Here is a 17,126-nt window from a genome sequence, read left to right as displayed (position 1 = left end):
AAGGTCAGGACGCAGTGGCAGGTTCCCCGAGGGGCCTCTCGGGGCGTGGCAGCGCAGGGAGACGGTAACGTGGCCACTTCCGGGCGGAGAAAGCGGCGGCGGAGGCGGGGCTCGCCTGAAGGTAAATACCCGTGTTCGCATGCGCCTTGAAGGAGGCAGGCGCTGCGCGTGCGCATAATTGAGCCCGAGCCGCCGGCCGCCGGCCGCGCATGCGCCCTGAGTTGGCGGGAAATTTCGGAGGCGGCGGCAGCAGTGGTGCGGGGCGTGGTCCGTGCAAGGCGCCCGGGACCCAGACCAGAAATCAGAGGTACAGGGGGCCCAGGACTGACGCGGGGCCGCGGAGAGGGACCTGCCGTCCTGTATTAAGAACGGAAGCTTCGGACTGAACGGGTGTCGCTCTGAGGTCAGGAAGTCGCATACTTTTCCCCGGACGCGGCCCCCCTCACTCTCGCACCGGCCCTTTTGGCGTCGGACCTCGACCCAGTCCTGGCCGGGCGCCGCGCCCCCCCGACAGCGGACACTGGGGGTGCCCCGAGGCGCCGCGGCCTCCTGGGTGAGAGCAAACCCAAGCATGATCGCGCCTCTCCCTTGGCCTGTGCAGAGCCAGCGGTCTCGGGTTGGGGTGGGTCACCGAATTCCGCCTCTGTCCCCAGGCAGGCTTTTGCTCTCTGAACCTCAGTTCCTCTATCTGCAAGGAGGGAAGGACGACAGTTCTTATGGAGCTGTGCAAAGGATTAAATGGGGTAAAGAGATAATGATGGAAATAAAGCGGTCACAGATAACATAGGTCCTGGCATATAATAAGGGTTTAACAAGCAGCTTAACCAATGACAGTTGCTGTTATTTCCAGGCTTGAATCCGTGATTGTTATAACTGCGGGGATGTAGATCCATGGCCTATATCTGTGTCGTCCCTCCAGATATATTCATTTCTCCTTACTTAGCACTACCCTTCTCCCCTTCCCCTCGCGCCCCTCCCCGTACAGATTTCCGCTGGGAGTGAGGGGTAAGCACGGCCAATGTAGAGATGCCTCAGCCGGGTCCCTGCTGTCTTCCGGTCCGTCCTTGCTGACATGCACTAGGAATACAGAGACAGTGCGTCTGGGGCGACCGACATGTAAACAGATGTTACAGCCCCTTGCTAGGAAAGAGAAGTGGTGTGAAAGCTTAACTTTTGAGCTAGGTTGGGAAGGATGAATCCGTTTTACAGGCTGTATATGCAAAGATTCAAACGTGGTGGCAGGATATGGGCTAGCAGGAAAGCAGACATGGGTAGGTTGGGAATACGCTATTTCTGTTGAATGCGTTGGAAAAATCGCTGCTGCTGTCTAAAGAATGGCTAGGAGAGGAACAGTGCTGGATATAGGAAAACCAGTGGACAGGATTACTGGGTGGAAGGGGTGGGAGGTGGGGGAGGTTATGAGTCCTGAACTAAACTAGGAAGTGGAAGTGGAGAAAAGATTTAGAGACAAACTCATAGATGCAGGCCAAAGAGTGGTGGTTACCAGAGGAGAAGGGAGGTGGGGCGAAGACAAAGGGTAAAGGGGGTCAAATATTGTATAAAGGGTGGAGCAAAAGTAGGTTTTTAGTTGTGAGCATGCAGAGCAGAGTTTATTCTTGCATTACTTATGGTACTGTGTTTTGTTTTGTTTTTTACAACTGTAAACCTACTTTTGCCCCACCCTGTATAGTGACAGAAGGAGATGACTTCTGATATTGAGCACACAATGGAGTATACAAATGTTGGATTATAAATTTATATAGTGTCTGAAACTTATATAGTGTCATTAACCAATGTTACTCTAATAAGTTTAATTTAAAAAAAAAGATGTAGAGCCGAAGCCGGTTTGGCTCAGTTGGTCTGCAGACTGAAAGATTCCATGTTCGATTCCAGTCAAGGGCATGTACATTTGTTACAGGCACATCCCCAGTAGGGGGTGTGCAAGAGGCAGCTGGTCGATATTTCTCTCTTATCAATGTTTCTAACACTCTATCCCTCTCCCTTCCTCTCTGTAAAAAACCAATAAATTATATATTTAAAAAAAAAAAAAGATGTAGAGCTGAAACTGGTTTGACTCAGTGGATAGAGTGTCGGCCTGCGGACTGAAAGGTCCCAGGTTCGATTCTGGTCAAGGGCATGTACCTTGGTTGTGGGCACATCCCCAGTAGGGGGTGTACAAGAGGCAGCTGATCAATGATTCTCTCTCATCGATGTTTCTAACTCTCTATTCCTCTCTCTTCCTCTCTGTAAAAAATCAATAAAATATATATTTTTTAAAAAGATGTAGAGAAACTGTTAGAATGGATGGGATTTGAGATCTGGATAATTTTAAGAGTAAACTGCAAAGGATAATTTGATTTTTCTAGTTTGGAAGACCATGTAGGTCATAATGCCACCAACTGAGTTAGGAAATTAGGGACTAGTTAGACACAAAATAATTGGAAAATAAAATAGGTTATGTGTTAAGGGAGATATGAGTATTTCCAGTGGTAAGTTCTGTAGAAATGCAGAACAATAGATGAAGAACCCTGCTGATGGTCTCTGTGGATGTGGTGGGCGAGGTGACATTGGGCCTTGCCAGGTCAATTTCATGGGAAAGAGATGGGCAGTTCAGAGAGGCTGGAAAGCACAAGGCCCATTCCTGGGTAGTAAAACCCCGGTGAGACTGGGGCTGAAGGGTGAAGAACAGATCACCTCATTTTCCCATTTTAGGGTTCTCCACCCAGGATGACTTCAGTGACTAGACCAGAGACTGCAGAAGGTGAGTTTTGTACCTTTTACCTTGGGTTCAGGTTTCTTAGCTATCCTCACATGGTTTCCTGGCTCTTGGTGGAGCTGGAGTCACATATACGTGTATTTGCACAGGTGCTTCCTCAGTGTCTCCATGATCTGGGGCATACACTCTTCTATTTCCCCTTTTTTGCACAAATACTCAGTTGTGGGTTTGATTTTATATTTTGACTTTTTTATAACAAGTGCTAGAAGAGGAACCAGTGACATCTGAGGCTCATGATCATCCATTGGAATCAAATGCCAATCCTGTGGAAGTGTGTAATAAATCGCCTGCCTTCCTGGAGATGACTCAAGGAATTTCAAAGGAAGGAATTCACGTTGGTTGTAGCCCTAAAAAGGGGGAGTGTTGTGAACTCAGCCGCGAGGAAGCACTCCAGCCCAGGTCTCTTCATTTGTCTCCCCAAGAGCAGTCTGCCCATCATCGAGACAGAAGGCAATCCTGGCGGCGAGCAAGTATGAAAGAAGTCAACAGGCGGAAGTCACTGCCTCCCTTTCATCAGGGCATCACAGGTGGGGTGCTGCACACATGGGATGTGGAGTTGCGGCTCAGATAAGAAGGCAGTGAGGTCTGGTAGGAAGAACGTAATGGGACAGCCTTAACTTGGCAGAAAGATTGTAGTGGGACAGACTTGACTCTGCTACTTCTCAGCTATGTGGCCAAGTAAATCACATCACCTCTCTGAGCCTCAGTTTATTGAAGTGCAAGATTTAACATGGGAAGTCTCTAGCATATTTCAGGAAAAACTGACCTTAAGTGGCTTACTTAAACCTCCTTTGTCTTATGTTCCTCATCAGTAAATGGGATGGAATAATATCTATTTTATAAAATTATATGAGAAAAAAATGAATTGGTTATAATACAATACTTGGCACATGGTAAATAGCTCAAATATTAAGCTATCGTGATTATTTTAAAGATGTTATCTCACTTCCAGATGGCCTATGTCTAACAGGCAAACAGGATAAAAACAGCCACTTAGCATATCAGAAAAATTGCTGCCCCAATTATGCTCATGTATTGCATAGGTGTGCCAAGAAAGCATCAGTTCTCTAAGGTCACCCCAACCTTTATCTCTGTTCCAGAGCATGTGAACCTAACATTCTGTATCACAGAAAATCACCGATGTAATAAGATTATTTCCTTGTTATTCCTGGCCACTTGCCGGATTTCTTTGGTTATAGGCAGAAGGTATTCTGTGTGTTTTTTTAATTAACAGCAGTGAGAAGCTATCAAAAAAAGAGACAAAAGAACTTTAAAGATACAACCAGTTAAAGGTAGAGGATGAAAAGACATGTATTTCTCAAATTCTCAAAACAAACTTCCTTTGCTGTATAACAACATGTTTTTAAATAGGCAAATTGAAAAAACAGTGTCTGCATCCTGTACTTGTTTAAGGATTCAGTGACATAATTATGTAAAATGCCCATCCAGTTCAGTCTGTCTCACCATGTGACCTTGGCAAGTTACCTATTACCTAGTCTTTGTGCCTACGTGTCATCATCTGTAAAATGGAATTGATAAGATATTTGCCTCAAGTTTTAATGAAGTATGTGTAGTGTTTAATAAAAAGTTTTTTACATAACAAATGTTCAATAAATTACTATTAATGTTATCAATTCATTGTAGAAGACAGCATGGTTTTACTGGGAAAAACAGGCTTTGGTGGCAGACTTGGGATTGAATTCTTGTTTCACTAGTTTCTGGCCTCAAACATGTCATCTCTCCTCTGAGGTTCAGTTTCCACACCTGTAAAAAGGAGCTCATAGTTTATGAGAGGACTCTTATTGGTATTTCAAGCATACTGCAGTACCTGTCACAAAAATGTTCAAATGTTTCCATCTCCTTTCTTTGAATGGTGAATATAAAACATCAAAAAATGTTATGTACCTATCTTGTTTAATAAGACAAGGTTTTAATGTAATACATATAAGGTTCTTATAGCTTTTTAAAGCTAGAATGCACAAATGGGTAAATTTCATTTCTCGTTGAACCTGAAAAAAATCAGATGTGACTAATATGAATTCTCCCTTAAATAAAGAAGGCTGCTTGAGCATTCTTGCCTTAAAATGGACTGCATCAAGAGAGAGGAAATTTTACAGGTTTTTTTATTTTGATAACTGTGAGTATACCACGTCTTAAATTGATATTTTATGTTAGAGCTCAGCAGATCCATCAGCGTTGACCTAGCAGAAAGCAAACGGCTTGGCTCTCTCCTGCTTTCCAGTTTCCAGGTGAGATTCTCGGGACTGGGAAATGCTTTTTGTAAGCTGTTGCTGTGAGAGTCCCAAAGAGAGATCAAATCTGTAATACATCTGTTAAAATTAAAAGATGTTTCTCTCTAGTTTGGATTAATTTGAAAGCCAGATACAATCCTAGCAGCTGATTTTGTCTGGACTAGGCTCTTTATCCCATTGGTACTGTTGCTGAGAGATTTCCAATCCAATATCTCTTGCCATTGGCAACAAATGACAGGGAATAATGATAATTTAAAGTAGGAGTAGGTCAAAATCTAGATTCAAACAGACATTGGAGGTCTGACTACATACTAAGTCAGCATTATATAATTAATATAATTAATATTATATAAATAACATTGATGATTAGTTTAGATAAGCAATTCAATTTGTGTGAATTAAATTACCATTTTTTTCTCAAGCCAAAAATCAAAATGTATAGTCTTAACATAGTTTTATCCTGATCTATTTATTTGTTATATGAAAAATCTTAGGTATGAAAATTAAATCATGTTTATTTCACATTTATTAAGCATGTAAAATTATATGAGCTTTGTTGGGACTGGCCTGGAAAATCTTGATTGTACTAAAAATGCTTTTCTTTATTTAGTTCTCTGTTCAGAAACTTGAACCTTTCCTAAAGGGCACGGAGGGCTTCAGTCTTGAAAGTTTTAGAGCCAAAGGTAAGTTGCTCAAAATCGGCAAGTGAGCTTTGATCTTGAACTGTACCTTCTGCTAAAGTCAGTTGAAGCCCCACTTTTAGGATCCCCATTTACAGGAGCTGCTACCTTACAAAACCCTTGGGATGGCATTAAAATATATATATGTTGCCTTCGTAGGGTGGCTCAGTTGGTTGGAGCATCGTCCCATACACCAAAAGGTTACAGGTTTGATTCCCAGTTGGAGCGCACATTAGAAGCAACCAATGGATGTCTCTCTTCCTTCCTCTCTCAGAAATCAATAAAAACATATCCTCGCCTTGGCTCAGTGGATAGAGCATCGGCCTGCGGCCTGAAAGGTCCCAGGTTTGATTCCGGTCAAGCGCATGTACATTGGTTGCAGGCACATTCCCAGTAGGGGGTGTGTAGGAGGCAGCTGGTCGATGATTCTCTCTCATCGATGTTTCTAGCTCTCTATCCCTCTCCTCTCTGTGAAAAATCAATAAAATATATATTTTTTTAAAAACATATCCTCAGGTGAGGGTTAAGAAAATAACAATATATATGCTAATGAAGTTCAGAAGGTAAGCCTGCCCTCCACTCTAAACCATAGTTGCAGCTCCTCTCCACAGAGGCAACCACAGCCACCAGCTTCTTGTGTATCATTGCAGAGATATTGCATTTGCAAACAATTATACATTAAAATCAAGTAATACTATCTGCACTATTCTTTTCCTTGTCTTTTTTTTTTTTTTTTAACCTAATAGTTTATATTGCAGAAGACTAGAGGCCTGTTGCACAATATTTGTGTAAGAATTAGGCCTTCCTTTTCCTGGCTTCGCTCCCAGCCACCGGGCAGCTGCCAAGTCTTCACTCCCAGCCAGAGCACCACTCCTGTAGCTCCTCCGCGCACCTCCTTCCCCTCATAGCTGGCATCCCGCCTGGCTGCTCCTTGCCTGCTTATGCAAATTAACATGACAAAGATGGTGGGTTAATTTGCATACTCATTCATGATTGGCTGTGGGCATAGCAGAGGTATAGTCAGTTTACATGTTTGTCTGTTATTAGGTAAGATTATTCCATACTGCACATGTAGAGCTGTCTTGACACTTTGGTAGCCACATGATATTCCATTTTATAAATGTACCATATTTTATTTAACCAGTTTTCTTATTGTGGGCTTTTAGGGTTTTCAGTCTTTTGCTATTACAATGAATAGGGTAATGGATACTTTTATGTTTAATCTAATCCTCACTTGAGGATATGTTTTTAAATTGATTTTAGAGAGAGAGAAACTTCAATTGGCTGTCTTATACACACCCTGACCAGGGATTGAACTCACTATCTGGGCATGTATCCTGACTAGGAATTGAACCCATGACCTTTTGGTATACAGGACAATGCTCCAGTCAGCTGAGCCACACCAGCTAGGGCAAATACCTTTTTACACATGCCTTTTGGCACATATACAAGTAAAAATAAATTTCTAGAGTTGCAATAAAATAGGTCAAACAAAATGATAAAAATTACCAGATTGCCTTCTAGAAAGGTTTCATTTTATTCTCTCACCAGCAAATATGCAAATATATTTGTTTGCATATCTGTTTTTTTCACATTTACCATTGCAGTTTTATCAAACAGTTCAGATGTTTTACAGATGACAAAGGGTATTTTGTAATTTTAATGTTTGTTTTTCGAAGAGGATAAACATTTTTAAATATTATTTAGAACTATAGGTTCTTCATTTTCTGTTTATATCCTTCATTCATTTTTGAAAGCTGGCATGTGGTGCTTATATTGATTTGTAGAAACTCTCTATGTTAAGGAAATTAGCTGTACATCAGTGATATAAGTTACAAATATTCTTTCCCAGGAGTCAGTTTTCAGCTATCTAGGAAGTAGCTGTTTTTCTTACAGTAACTACACAATCATCCAGAGTCAAACCAAGCAAATACATGAACTCAGACTTACTTGTTAATTAAAATTATCTGAGAATTGGACCATAATTAGAGTAGATATGTCAAGGTTATCTTGATAGCTATTTAACATCCTTTTCCTTCCTTATTCTTTACCTGAATGTAATTCTGGACTCTTCCAGGTATAAGCAGAAAACTGTTTTTACCTTATGCTTATAATGCTTTATTTGTCTTCAACTTTTTTTTATAACACTCTTTCCTATTGCCTGACTTCTGTGATATATTTCCTTTCAGCACCAGCAGTTCAAATCTCTTGAAAAGAATGAAATGTCAGTGCAGATATATCTTTTTAACTGCTTTTTCACCAGTCAGATCTAAAAAAACACTATCAATAAATGTCATAAAGAAGAATTGTCTTGCATTTTATCTATATCTACCCCCCCCCAAAAAAAAAGATACAGTCTTTCTGCATATTTATACCACTTTTTTGAATAGGTGAGAGTGTCAGAATGTGATGGGACCGAAGTGCTGAGACAACCTTAAGTGTGTTAGGTCTTTGTCAGCAGCTTCCTGTGAAAATTTATATTCTATTTATAACATGTAGTTTTATTCTCTCTAGCATCTTCTCTTTCTGAAGAATTAAAACATTTTGCAGACAGACTGGAAAGTAATGGAACTCTACAGAAATGTTTTGAAGATTCAGAGGGGTAAGTTCAATTGCCCTTCTGTCCTAAATTATAATTGAATTAAGGCTTTTTATTATAATTAGATAGTTCATTCACTCATCAAGCATTTATTCAGCATCCTCTGCATACCAGGCTCTTCTAGATGCTGGAGAAAATAGTGATAAATAACTAAGTCAAACAAGGTATTTTATTGTGATATACTTTTTTTTTTTTTTTAAATATATTTTATTGATTTTATACAGAGAGGATTGGAGAGAGATAGAGAGTTAGAAACATCGATGAGAGAGAGTCATCAATCAGCTGCCTCTTGCACACCCCCTACTGGGGATGTGCCCGCAACCAAGGTACATGCCCTTGACCGGAATCGAACCCGGGACCCTTCAGTCCCCAAGCCGACGCTCTATCCATTGAGCCAAACCGGTCCCGGCTATTGTGATATACTTTAATAGGAGATACAGTCAAACAAATGCAATGATTTAGATCACATGTGTCAAACACAAGGCCCGCGGGCCAAATCCAGCCCGCCAGGTCTTGCAATGTGGCCCGCACCGCGCTGTCATCACTGCACTCCGCTGTCAGTTTATGACATTGTCAGTTTATGACTGTTCAGTAAACCATTCGGCCTGCGATTTAGACTGGATTTTAGATTTTGGCCCCTTCTCTGATTGAGTTCGACACCCCTAAATTTTAGATAGTGATCTAAGAAGTCAATAATAGTGACTTGAGAGGGTAGGTTAGCTAGACCTCTACTGAATTCACCTTTGAATTGAGACCTATTAGACCTGAATGGCGAGAAGGAACCAGCTATGGAAAGATGAAAGGAAAAGCATTCTTCAAATTTTTTTTTTTTTTTTATTCTTCTAATTTTTGCTAGCCATGCAACAACCAAACCTCAGTTCCTAATGTCTCCCATCTCAAACAATTTGGTTCTCTAACAAAAGTTGTTTGGGCCTTCGGACTAAAGGGTCCCAGGTAGATTCCAGTCAAGGACACGTACTTCAGGGCACATGCGGGAGGCAACCAATCCATATGTCTCTCTCACAGTGATGTTTCTTTTTCTCTCTGTGCCTCTCTCCCTCCCTTCCACTCTCTAAAAATCAGTGGAAAAATATCTTCAGGTGAGGCAACAAACAAACAAACAAACAGTCAGAAAAACAGTACATTAGACAGGTACTGAATATTTTAAAAAGGTTAAAATAGGGAATCGTTAAAAACAGTTTTTTAAATCTTTATCGTTGAAAGTGTTACAGATGTTCTCTGTTTTTCCCCATTGACCCCTTCTAGCCCACCTCAACCCTCCACCTCAGGATGGGAAAAATTTTTGGCTTTTGACTAAATGACTTCTTGAACAACCTTTCAGGACAAATTAAATTGGAGAACTGAGGTTCCACTGTAAACTTGTGTTCTTTAGCTGTTTTACAAGCAAGAATATTGAGCGAATTTAGAAATCCCACCCCTAAACTTGTTGTTCCTCTATATGTGTGGAGCCCTGCCCTGTAATAAATCATGTCACTAGAGCTTACATCACAAACTTTTTAGTTTTGACTTTGCAAAGATCTACTTTTCCACCTATTCTTAAATTTCACATTGGTATTTGGGTAATGAAAAATATTTTGACTCATTCTTCTGGGGATGGAGTCTTTAAGCATTCAAAATAGTCCAGCTTTTGACATACCACCAGAGATGGTTCTACAGTATAGCCTCTAACAAAACTAGGCTGTCCCAAACCCCGAGACATTGGTTACCTTTATACCAAGAAGGTTGGGAAAGCACTACAATCTGCACATGGTGTGAGCCCAGGCAACTTTGTGGAGCTCGTGATATGAGAACTAAAGTTCTAATGAGGTTGTCTAAAACAAAAAGACATGCCAGCAGGGCTTATGGTGTATCCATGTGTGCTAAATCTGCCTGTGACAGGATCAAGCACGCTTTCCTTATTGAGGAGCAGAAAACCTTTGTGAAAGTGTTGAAGGCAGAAGCACAGAATCAGAAATCTAAATAAAAACATAAAGGCTTTTTGAGTGCTAAAAACAAATAAACAAAATTTGACAATATAGTGTCTCTTAATGCAATGAATTTAAGCCGTAAGCTGTTGCATCTCAGCCAGCATTGATAGAGGCTGTGTGTCATAGGCCTTGGTAGAAAAACAAGGTAGAACAATTCATTTGTTTTTGCCAGGTAGGATACCAATCACATCTGCAAAATTTTGGCGTTTTCAGTGCTTTCCATTAGGATTAGTCATTCAGCGGTGCTGAACCATTGGTGTAAGTCCCCTGTACAGCGATAGCTTCAGTTTAAGGATGAAGACATGACCGTCATATGAAAAAGTATTGTTGGGCCTTAAAAAAGGTTAAGGTTTTTATTGGTGGAAGGGAAAGAGACTAAAAACTGATGTGAACAGAAGTTTAGAGATTGAAAACCCCAGATATTCAGGGTCAAGGTAAGTGAGATTATATGGGACAGAATAGATAAAAGGTAACAGTAGGAATCAAAGTTAATGAACTGGATGGAATGAGAACAGATATCCTTAAGTGCCAGATTAAGGAGGTTTTGCTTTTCTTCTGAATGCAGTAGAGGGCCACAGACTTTTTACACAAGGAAGAAATTAAAGGAAGGTGCTTTATGTGTGAATTGGCATTGATGAAAGAAAAGATGAAGAGATCTAATATAAAAGTGAGAGACTAAGAAATAAATATTTGTTGAAAGATAAATTCTTTTATTTAATATAGCATTTTTATTTTACTTTATTTTTTAGGTTTTGAACTTTAAAAAAAAACTTTTATTTTTTTATTGATTTCAGAGGGGTAGAAACATCAGTGGTGAGAGAAAATCATTGATTGGCTGCCTCCTGCATGCTCCTTACTAGGAATTGAGCCCACAACCTGGGCATGTGCCCTGGCCAGGTATTGAATTTTAACTTCCTGGTTCATAGGTTGACACTCAACCACTGATCCACACCAGCCAGGCAAAAGATAAATTCTGTTTTTGTTTGTTTGTTTGTTTCATTTTTAGAGAAAGAGGGAGACAGAGAGAAACATAGATGTGAAAGAGAAACATAGGTTGGTTGCCTCTCAAACACACCCCAACTGAGGACTGAACTCGAAATTTGGGCACATGTCCTGAGTGGGAATCAAACCTGTGACCTTTTGGTACACAGGACGTTGCTCAACCAATTAAGTCCCACCGGCCAGGACAAAAGATAAATTCTGAACATGTTTTATTGCCTTTTGAAATTATGTAAGTTATCATATTAAAAGCAAGAGTTCTTGAAAGATTTGTGTTTATCACACAATGCTATCTGTATTCCAGAAAAGCATCAGATTTGTCTCTGGAAGCATCAGTGGCTGAGATGAAGGAATACATAACAAAGTAAGTGAAAATGAATGAACCTTTGTTGAAAAAATATAAGTTCAGTTGGGGAAAATAATTAAAGTTGGGAAAATGAATAATGAACATCCTGTTCTGAGTGTCAATGTTAGTTTAACAACACTAGAACTTATCTGCATATTGGGGTCTGATGGTCTGTGCTTATGGCCAATTTCATAGAATGTAGTCTAGGGAATAAGGATGTTAATTTAATTTTAAGAACGTGTGTTTGATTTTATTAAATTAATATCCTCTAAATCAGTCATGGTTTCTAATTCTTTAATGGCCTTTTTATTCACAACTTAGAACACAGTAGATACCTAATGTACTATTGGTGCCCTGAGTGATTCAGAATGAGATAAACAAAAATTAACAATTTTTTCCGGATCCTATAGGTTTTCTTTAGAACGTCAGACTTGGGATCAACTCTTGCTGCACTATCAGAAGGAGGCTGAGGAGATCTTATCCAGGTTAGATCTACAACTGGAATTCAGAAGCTATCTTTTCACTTTGTAGAGTTTGATTTGAATGGATTTTAGTTTCATTAACACAAATTGAATGACGAATTTTATCTCATAGGCTAATCAACTCATCAAAGCACTGTAAAATATTTATTAGCACTCTCTGACCTTAAATGGAGAGTCAAGGAAAGGAAGCGAGTTGGCATCACTATGTTCAGTCAACAGAGTTGCCTGTGTTCTGTGTCTTTGGCTGCCATTCTACATCCTGGTGGAGACGGGCACATCTCTTCCTTTTACCTGGAATCCTGGGTTGGGCCAAAAACATTAGTCAGGGGACTTTAGTGGGCACATGGCCTTTGCGCTGCAGGTGTGGGAGAGAACCCTGGCCAAGGGCTTTGTGGAAATGCAAAGACATGAAATAGGGTGATGGAAAGAGAGGATCTTTGTCTGGGTCTTAAAGGCACAATAAAGTGGGGAAGTGCAAGATTTTTATTTAGTAACAGAATCTTAGGAAGGAACCCAACTATAAAATGGTAGCTAAGACTCTTAATTGCAAAAGTGGCCTCTTAGAAGAGAGGTACTTTAAGAAATACGGTTTGAAAAACTTCCCCAATGCAGGAATTGATGGTTATCAGTTACTTTATTCAGCCCTGACATGTTCTCTTTATGAAGACATAATGTATAAGATATGGCAGTTTCAGAATAAACAGTTTTGATGGGGCAGGCTTATTGGTTAAGAGGAATACTTCTGGAAGCAGACTGCTTCTGTTCAAACCCTAATACTACTTTATTTTGTGATATTGGGCAAGCCTCTTAATCTCTAAGCCTGAAGTTCCTCATTTAAAAATGGAGATAGCCGAAACCGGTTTGGCTCAGTGGATAGAGCGTCGGATGGGGACTGAAAGGTCCCGGGTTCGATTCCGGTCAAGGGCATGTACCTTGGTTGTGGGCATATCCCCAGTAGGGGGTGTGCAAGAGGCAGCTGATCGATGACTCTTCTCTCATCGATGTTTCTAACTCTCTATCTCCCTTCCTCCCTGTAAAAATCAATAAAAAAAAATATATATATATATATTAAAAATGGAGATAAACCCAACTGATGTAGCTCAGTGGTTGAGCTTTAGGAGGTCACGGTTTGATTCCCAGTCAGGGCACATGCCTGGGTTGCAGGCTGGATCCCCAGTTTGGAGCGTGCAGGAGGCAAACCAATAATTTTTTCTTGACATTGATGTTTCTATCTCCCTCTCCCTTTCCCTTCCTCTCTGAAATCAATAATAAAAAATATCTTTAAAAAAATGGAGATAATATTAGTACTATCTCATTCGGTTATTGTGAGTGTTAAGTGAAGTTAAATGGAAAGTGTTTATCAATATCTGGCATTCAGTAAATTGTAGTAGTTGCTCTTATTAAAGAGTCATCAGTTTTCATGAACTCTCCATTATATTCAGTTAGATAATTGAGGTGTCCTAGCATTTTTTTGGTGCAAGATCATAGACATTGACTTAAGGATAACAAGCTTTGGCTTTACTCTATTCCAACTGTAGTTCTTTTTGTAAATGGACCTTACTGTTAAATGGGATTAACTGACACGAAGCTTCTAGCATTTCCTGGCGTCCAGTGGTGTAAAAGAGTTAATGGAGTCCATGTAGACGCCATCGAGGCGCAGTGTAGCACAGGGTAGCAAAAGAGGCGCAGTGTAGCAAAAGAGGGACAACCCTCCCCTCCATTACCAAATACCACTTTTGCCTTGGTCCTGCAGTATTCCTACCCCAGATCTAGCACCTTACCATTTTGATAAAGACCTTGTTGTCTTTTTACCAACTTACTACTTGAAATGATAATATAGACTGTCTGTTTGCTGTTTAAGACTGTGATATATTTTCCCAGTGGTCTGGTTTTAAAAAATAAATAAGGTTTGGGAGTTGGGAACCATCAGGGAGAGGTCAATGCGGGCGGGGGGGGGGGGGGGGGGGTAAGGAGATATATGTAATACTTTAAACAGTAAAGAATTTAAATTAAAAATAAATAAGGTTTAATTTTTCCTCAAAAAAAAAAAAAATTAATACTGGCCTGACCAGTGTGGCTTAGTGTTTGGGTGTTGACCCATGTACCAGGAGATCGCAGGTTCAATTCCTGGTCATGGCACTTGCCTGGGTTGCTGGCTCAATCCCCAGAAGTTGGGCATGCAGGAGGCAACTAGTTGATATTGATGTTCCTCTTTCATTGTTCCTATCGTTCCCTCTCCCTTCCTCTCTCTCTAAAAATTAATAAAATCAAATTTTCTTTATTAAAAAGTCAATACCAGATAATGGTTTTGGACCCCACTGTTAATAAGAAGAATATTGCTTCAGGTTAATGAAGTTTTATTGGAGGCTTTTTCCCCAGGTGATCTTTCATTATTTTCCCCAGAAAGTGATTATAAAAATTCATAAAAGCTCTCCCCCTTTTTTTAGAGGATCAACTGAAACAAAAATGACTGAAGTTGAACCTACAGCATATCTTGGGTCTTCCCAGAATGAAGTCCTTAATACAAAGCCTGATTACCAGAAAATATTACAGAGCCAGAACAAAGTCTTTGATTGTATGGAATTGGTGGTGAGTTTATATTTGTTTAAGTTATCCAACCTTGTTACCTTCTTATCCTTGGAAACAAAAAGACCTGGAGAATATGTTTAATAAGATAAGGTATTTTAACTCTACCTTGGTGAAACATGGAGAGACAATTTAAAAGAAACAATATGTGGTGATTAGTGCTAATAAAGCAGAGTAAGGGAGACAGTGTACAGGAGGGCAGTGGGATGCGATACAGAGCAGTTGTTGATAGTCCCTCTAAAGAGCCATTTAACAGAGACTGGAGAGAAATGAGGAAGTGAGCCATAAGGACATTTGGGAAAATAGTATTTTATTGTTCCAAGTATCAGCAGGAAGTAGTTGATAAAGTAATTTAAGGAGAGTTTATAAGGGGCTATGTATAGAGTGTAGATATTGGGAAATCATAAGGGTTAGTGAAGGAACATGGGGCAGCTGAGCTCTTACTACCCCTAGGCCTGCAGGAGGAGAGGAGGAAGAGTTACTGTGGCACCTGAGTGGAGAAAGTCACATAGTGGGCTGTTTTGAGAGAGTCATGACCTTCAGTTAAGAGACACAGCTCACTCAGAATGATCCTTTCCTGAGCAGGCCTGGGCAAAAATACACAGACCTCATTCAGCTTTCCCCCCTAACTTGGGCTCCCTCTGGACCAGGCCCACTCAGAACTCAGAGGACATGGGATCCTGTTAGAGGTTATCTCGGTCAGCCTTCTGGGGTATAGAACAGTATGAAGAAGTGGAGTGTGGATCTGGAGGAGCAAACAAAATGTCTGACATAAGCATTCCAGGTTGAAAGAACATCAAAAGCAAGGCTTCCAAGCAGGACTTGCCCGGTGTGTTTGAGGGAACATCAAAGAAGCCGTGGACCCTTACAGCTCATAGCTGTCTTTCATCTGCAGATGGACGAATTGCAAGGATCAGTGAAGCAGCTGCATGCCTTTATGGACGAAAGTACCCAGTGCTTCCAGAAGATGTCAGTACAACTCAGTAAGTATCTCGTGAGGGGACTGGAGCAGTGGTTCTCTACCTTTCTAATGCCGCTACCTTTTAATATAGTTCCTCATGTTGTGGTGACCCCCAACCATAAAATTATTTTCGTTGCTACTTCATAACTGTAATTTTGCTACTGTTATGAATCATAATGTAAATATCTGTATTTCCCGATGGTCTTAGGTGACCCACAGGTTGAGAATCGCTGCTGTAGAGCCTAAAATCATGAGAAAAAACAGATATTTACATTATGATTCATTAACAGTTATGAAGTAGCAACAAAAATAATTTTATGGTTGGGGGTCACCACAACATAAGGAACTGTATTAAAGGGTCGCGGCATTAGAAAGGTTGAGAACCACTGGACTAGAGGGATAACCTTTCAGATTTAAACTGCCCTTACTTAGCACGTGGTCTCAGAGGGTAAGACTATATCAAGTGGTTTGTTCCCCCTCCTCCACTTTCACAGTAACTATTATGTGGTGGATACTCGTATTTGATGGGAAATTCCACAGAAACACAGTAGACTAAGAATTAAATTCCCATTAACCATCTTATTTTAGTAAATCTGAGATTTAAGAAATACCCATTGCCTTTTTTCTCCTGTTCATTTCTCAAAAATTCACTGACACTGCCCTTACTTACTCCAGCTCTAAATTATTGCTATACATACCTTCATTTTTTTATTACAATGTATTTTGGTTGTAGTTATAGCTGGCTTTCCTACCAGCTGTCATCTCCTTGAGAACGGAGATTTTTATTTGTCATTGTAATGCCCTTTAGTCTGGCACAGTGTTCATGCAGTAAGTTTGCAATAAATCTTATTTGAATTCAATTGAAATTTATTTTTTGGCTCCTTTCCTTTGTAGGCAAGAGAAGTGCGCAACAATTAGATTCTTCACCAGCTCGAAAACTGCTCAAGCTTCAGTTACAAAACCTGCCTACTGCACATTGTTCTAAATCTTGTCAGTGACCTTATGCATCTTTGTGTCACAAGGTGCTCTAGAGGAGAGACGTGGAAAGAATGATCCAGCACATGGTGATTGCGTGGCAATCTAAGCTGGTGATAGTTGCCTTTGAGGATAATTGACTGACTGAAGAGTACTTTGTTGTTTTTCTAACAACACTGTCCTGGCTGGTGTAGCTCAGTTGGTTGGAGCATCGTCCAGTGCACTGAAGGGTCATGGGTTCAATTCTGGTCAGGGCACATACCAGGTTGCAGGTTTGATCCCCAATCTGGGTATGCACCGGAGGCAATTGATGGATGTTTCACTTTCACAGCAGTGTTTTTCTGTCTCCCTCCCTCCCTCTCTCTAAAATCAATTTAAAAAAAGTTACAACACTTTTGTATCCAAAAGAATGTTGTATGGACATTTTTTCCAAGAATGTGCAAGATAATTAAAATTTTTGTTTTGGAATGACATTTAGAATT

General features: G+C 40.3%; 1 protein-coding gene across 11 annotated transcripts; it reads left to right on the top strand.

The window, feature by feature from the left end:
* The first annotated feature begins 213 nt into the window (after positions 1-213).
* Positions 214-17,117, top strand: DSN1 (DSN1 component of MIS12 kinetochore complex). Of its 11 annotated transcripts, none has more exons than XM_084888663.1 (11): positions 214-307; positions 2,713-2,761; positions 2,977-3,303; positions 4,952-5,025; positions 5,639-5,711; positions 8,223-8,310; positions 11,599-11,658; positions 12,051-12,125; positions 14,570-14,711; positions 15,604-15,691; positions 16,564-17,117. In XM_084888663.1, exons 2-11 carry the CDS (start codon positions 2,728-2,730, stop codon positions 16,665-16,667), a joined length of 1,065 nt encoding a protein of 354 aa, XP_084744789.1. In that variant the 5' UTR covers positions 214-307; positions 2,713-2,727; the 3' UTR covers positions 16,668-17,117. The 11 variants fall into 11 exon arrangements, with proteins under 11 accessions (XP_084744789.1, XP_084744781.1, XP_084744786.1 ...); XM_084888655.1 differs by having other exon boundaries at positions 214-403; XM_084888660.1 differs by having other exon boundaries at positions 223-307; positions 2,983-3,303.
* The last annotated feature ends 9 nt before the right edge of the window (positions 17,118-17,126 follow it).

The sequence above is a fragment of the Pipistrellus hanaki genome (genome assembly GCF_964339955.1).
Source record: "Pipistrellus hanaki genome assembly, chromosome: 6".
Classification (NCBI taxonomy): Eukaryota; Metazoa; Chordata; class Mammalia; order Chiroptera; family Vespertilionidae; genus Pipistrellus; species Pipistrellus hanaki.
This window is presented reverse-complemented; position numbering and strand designations above follow the sequence as displayed.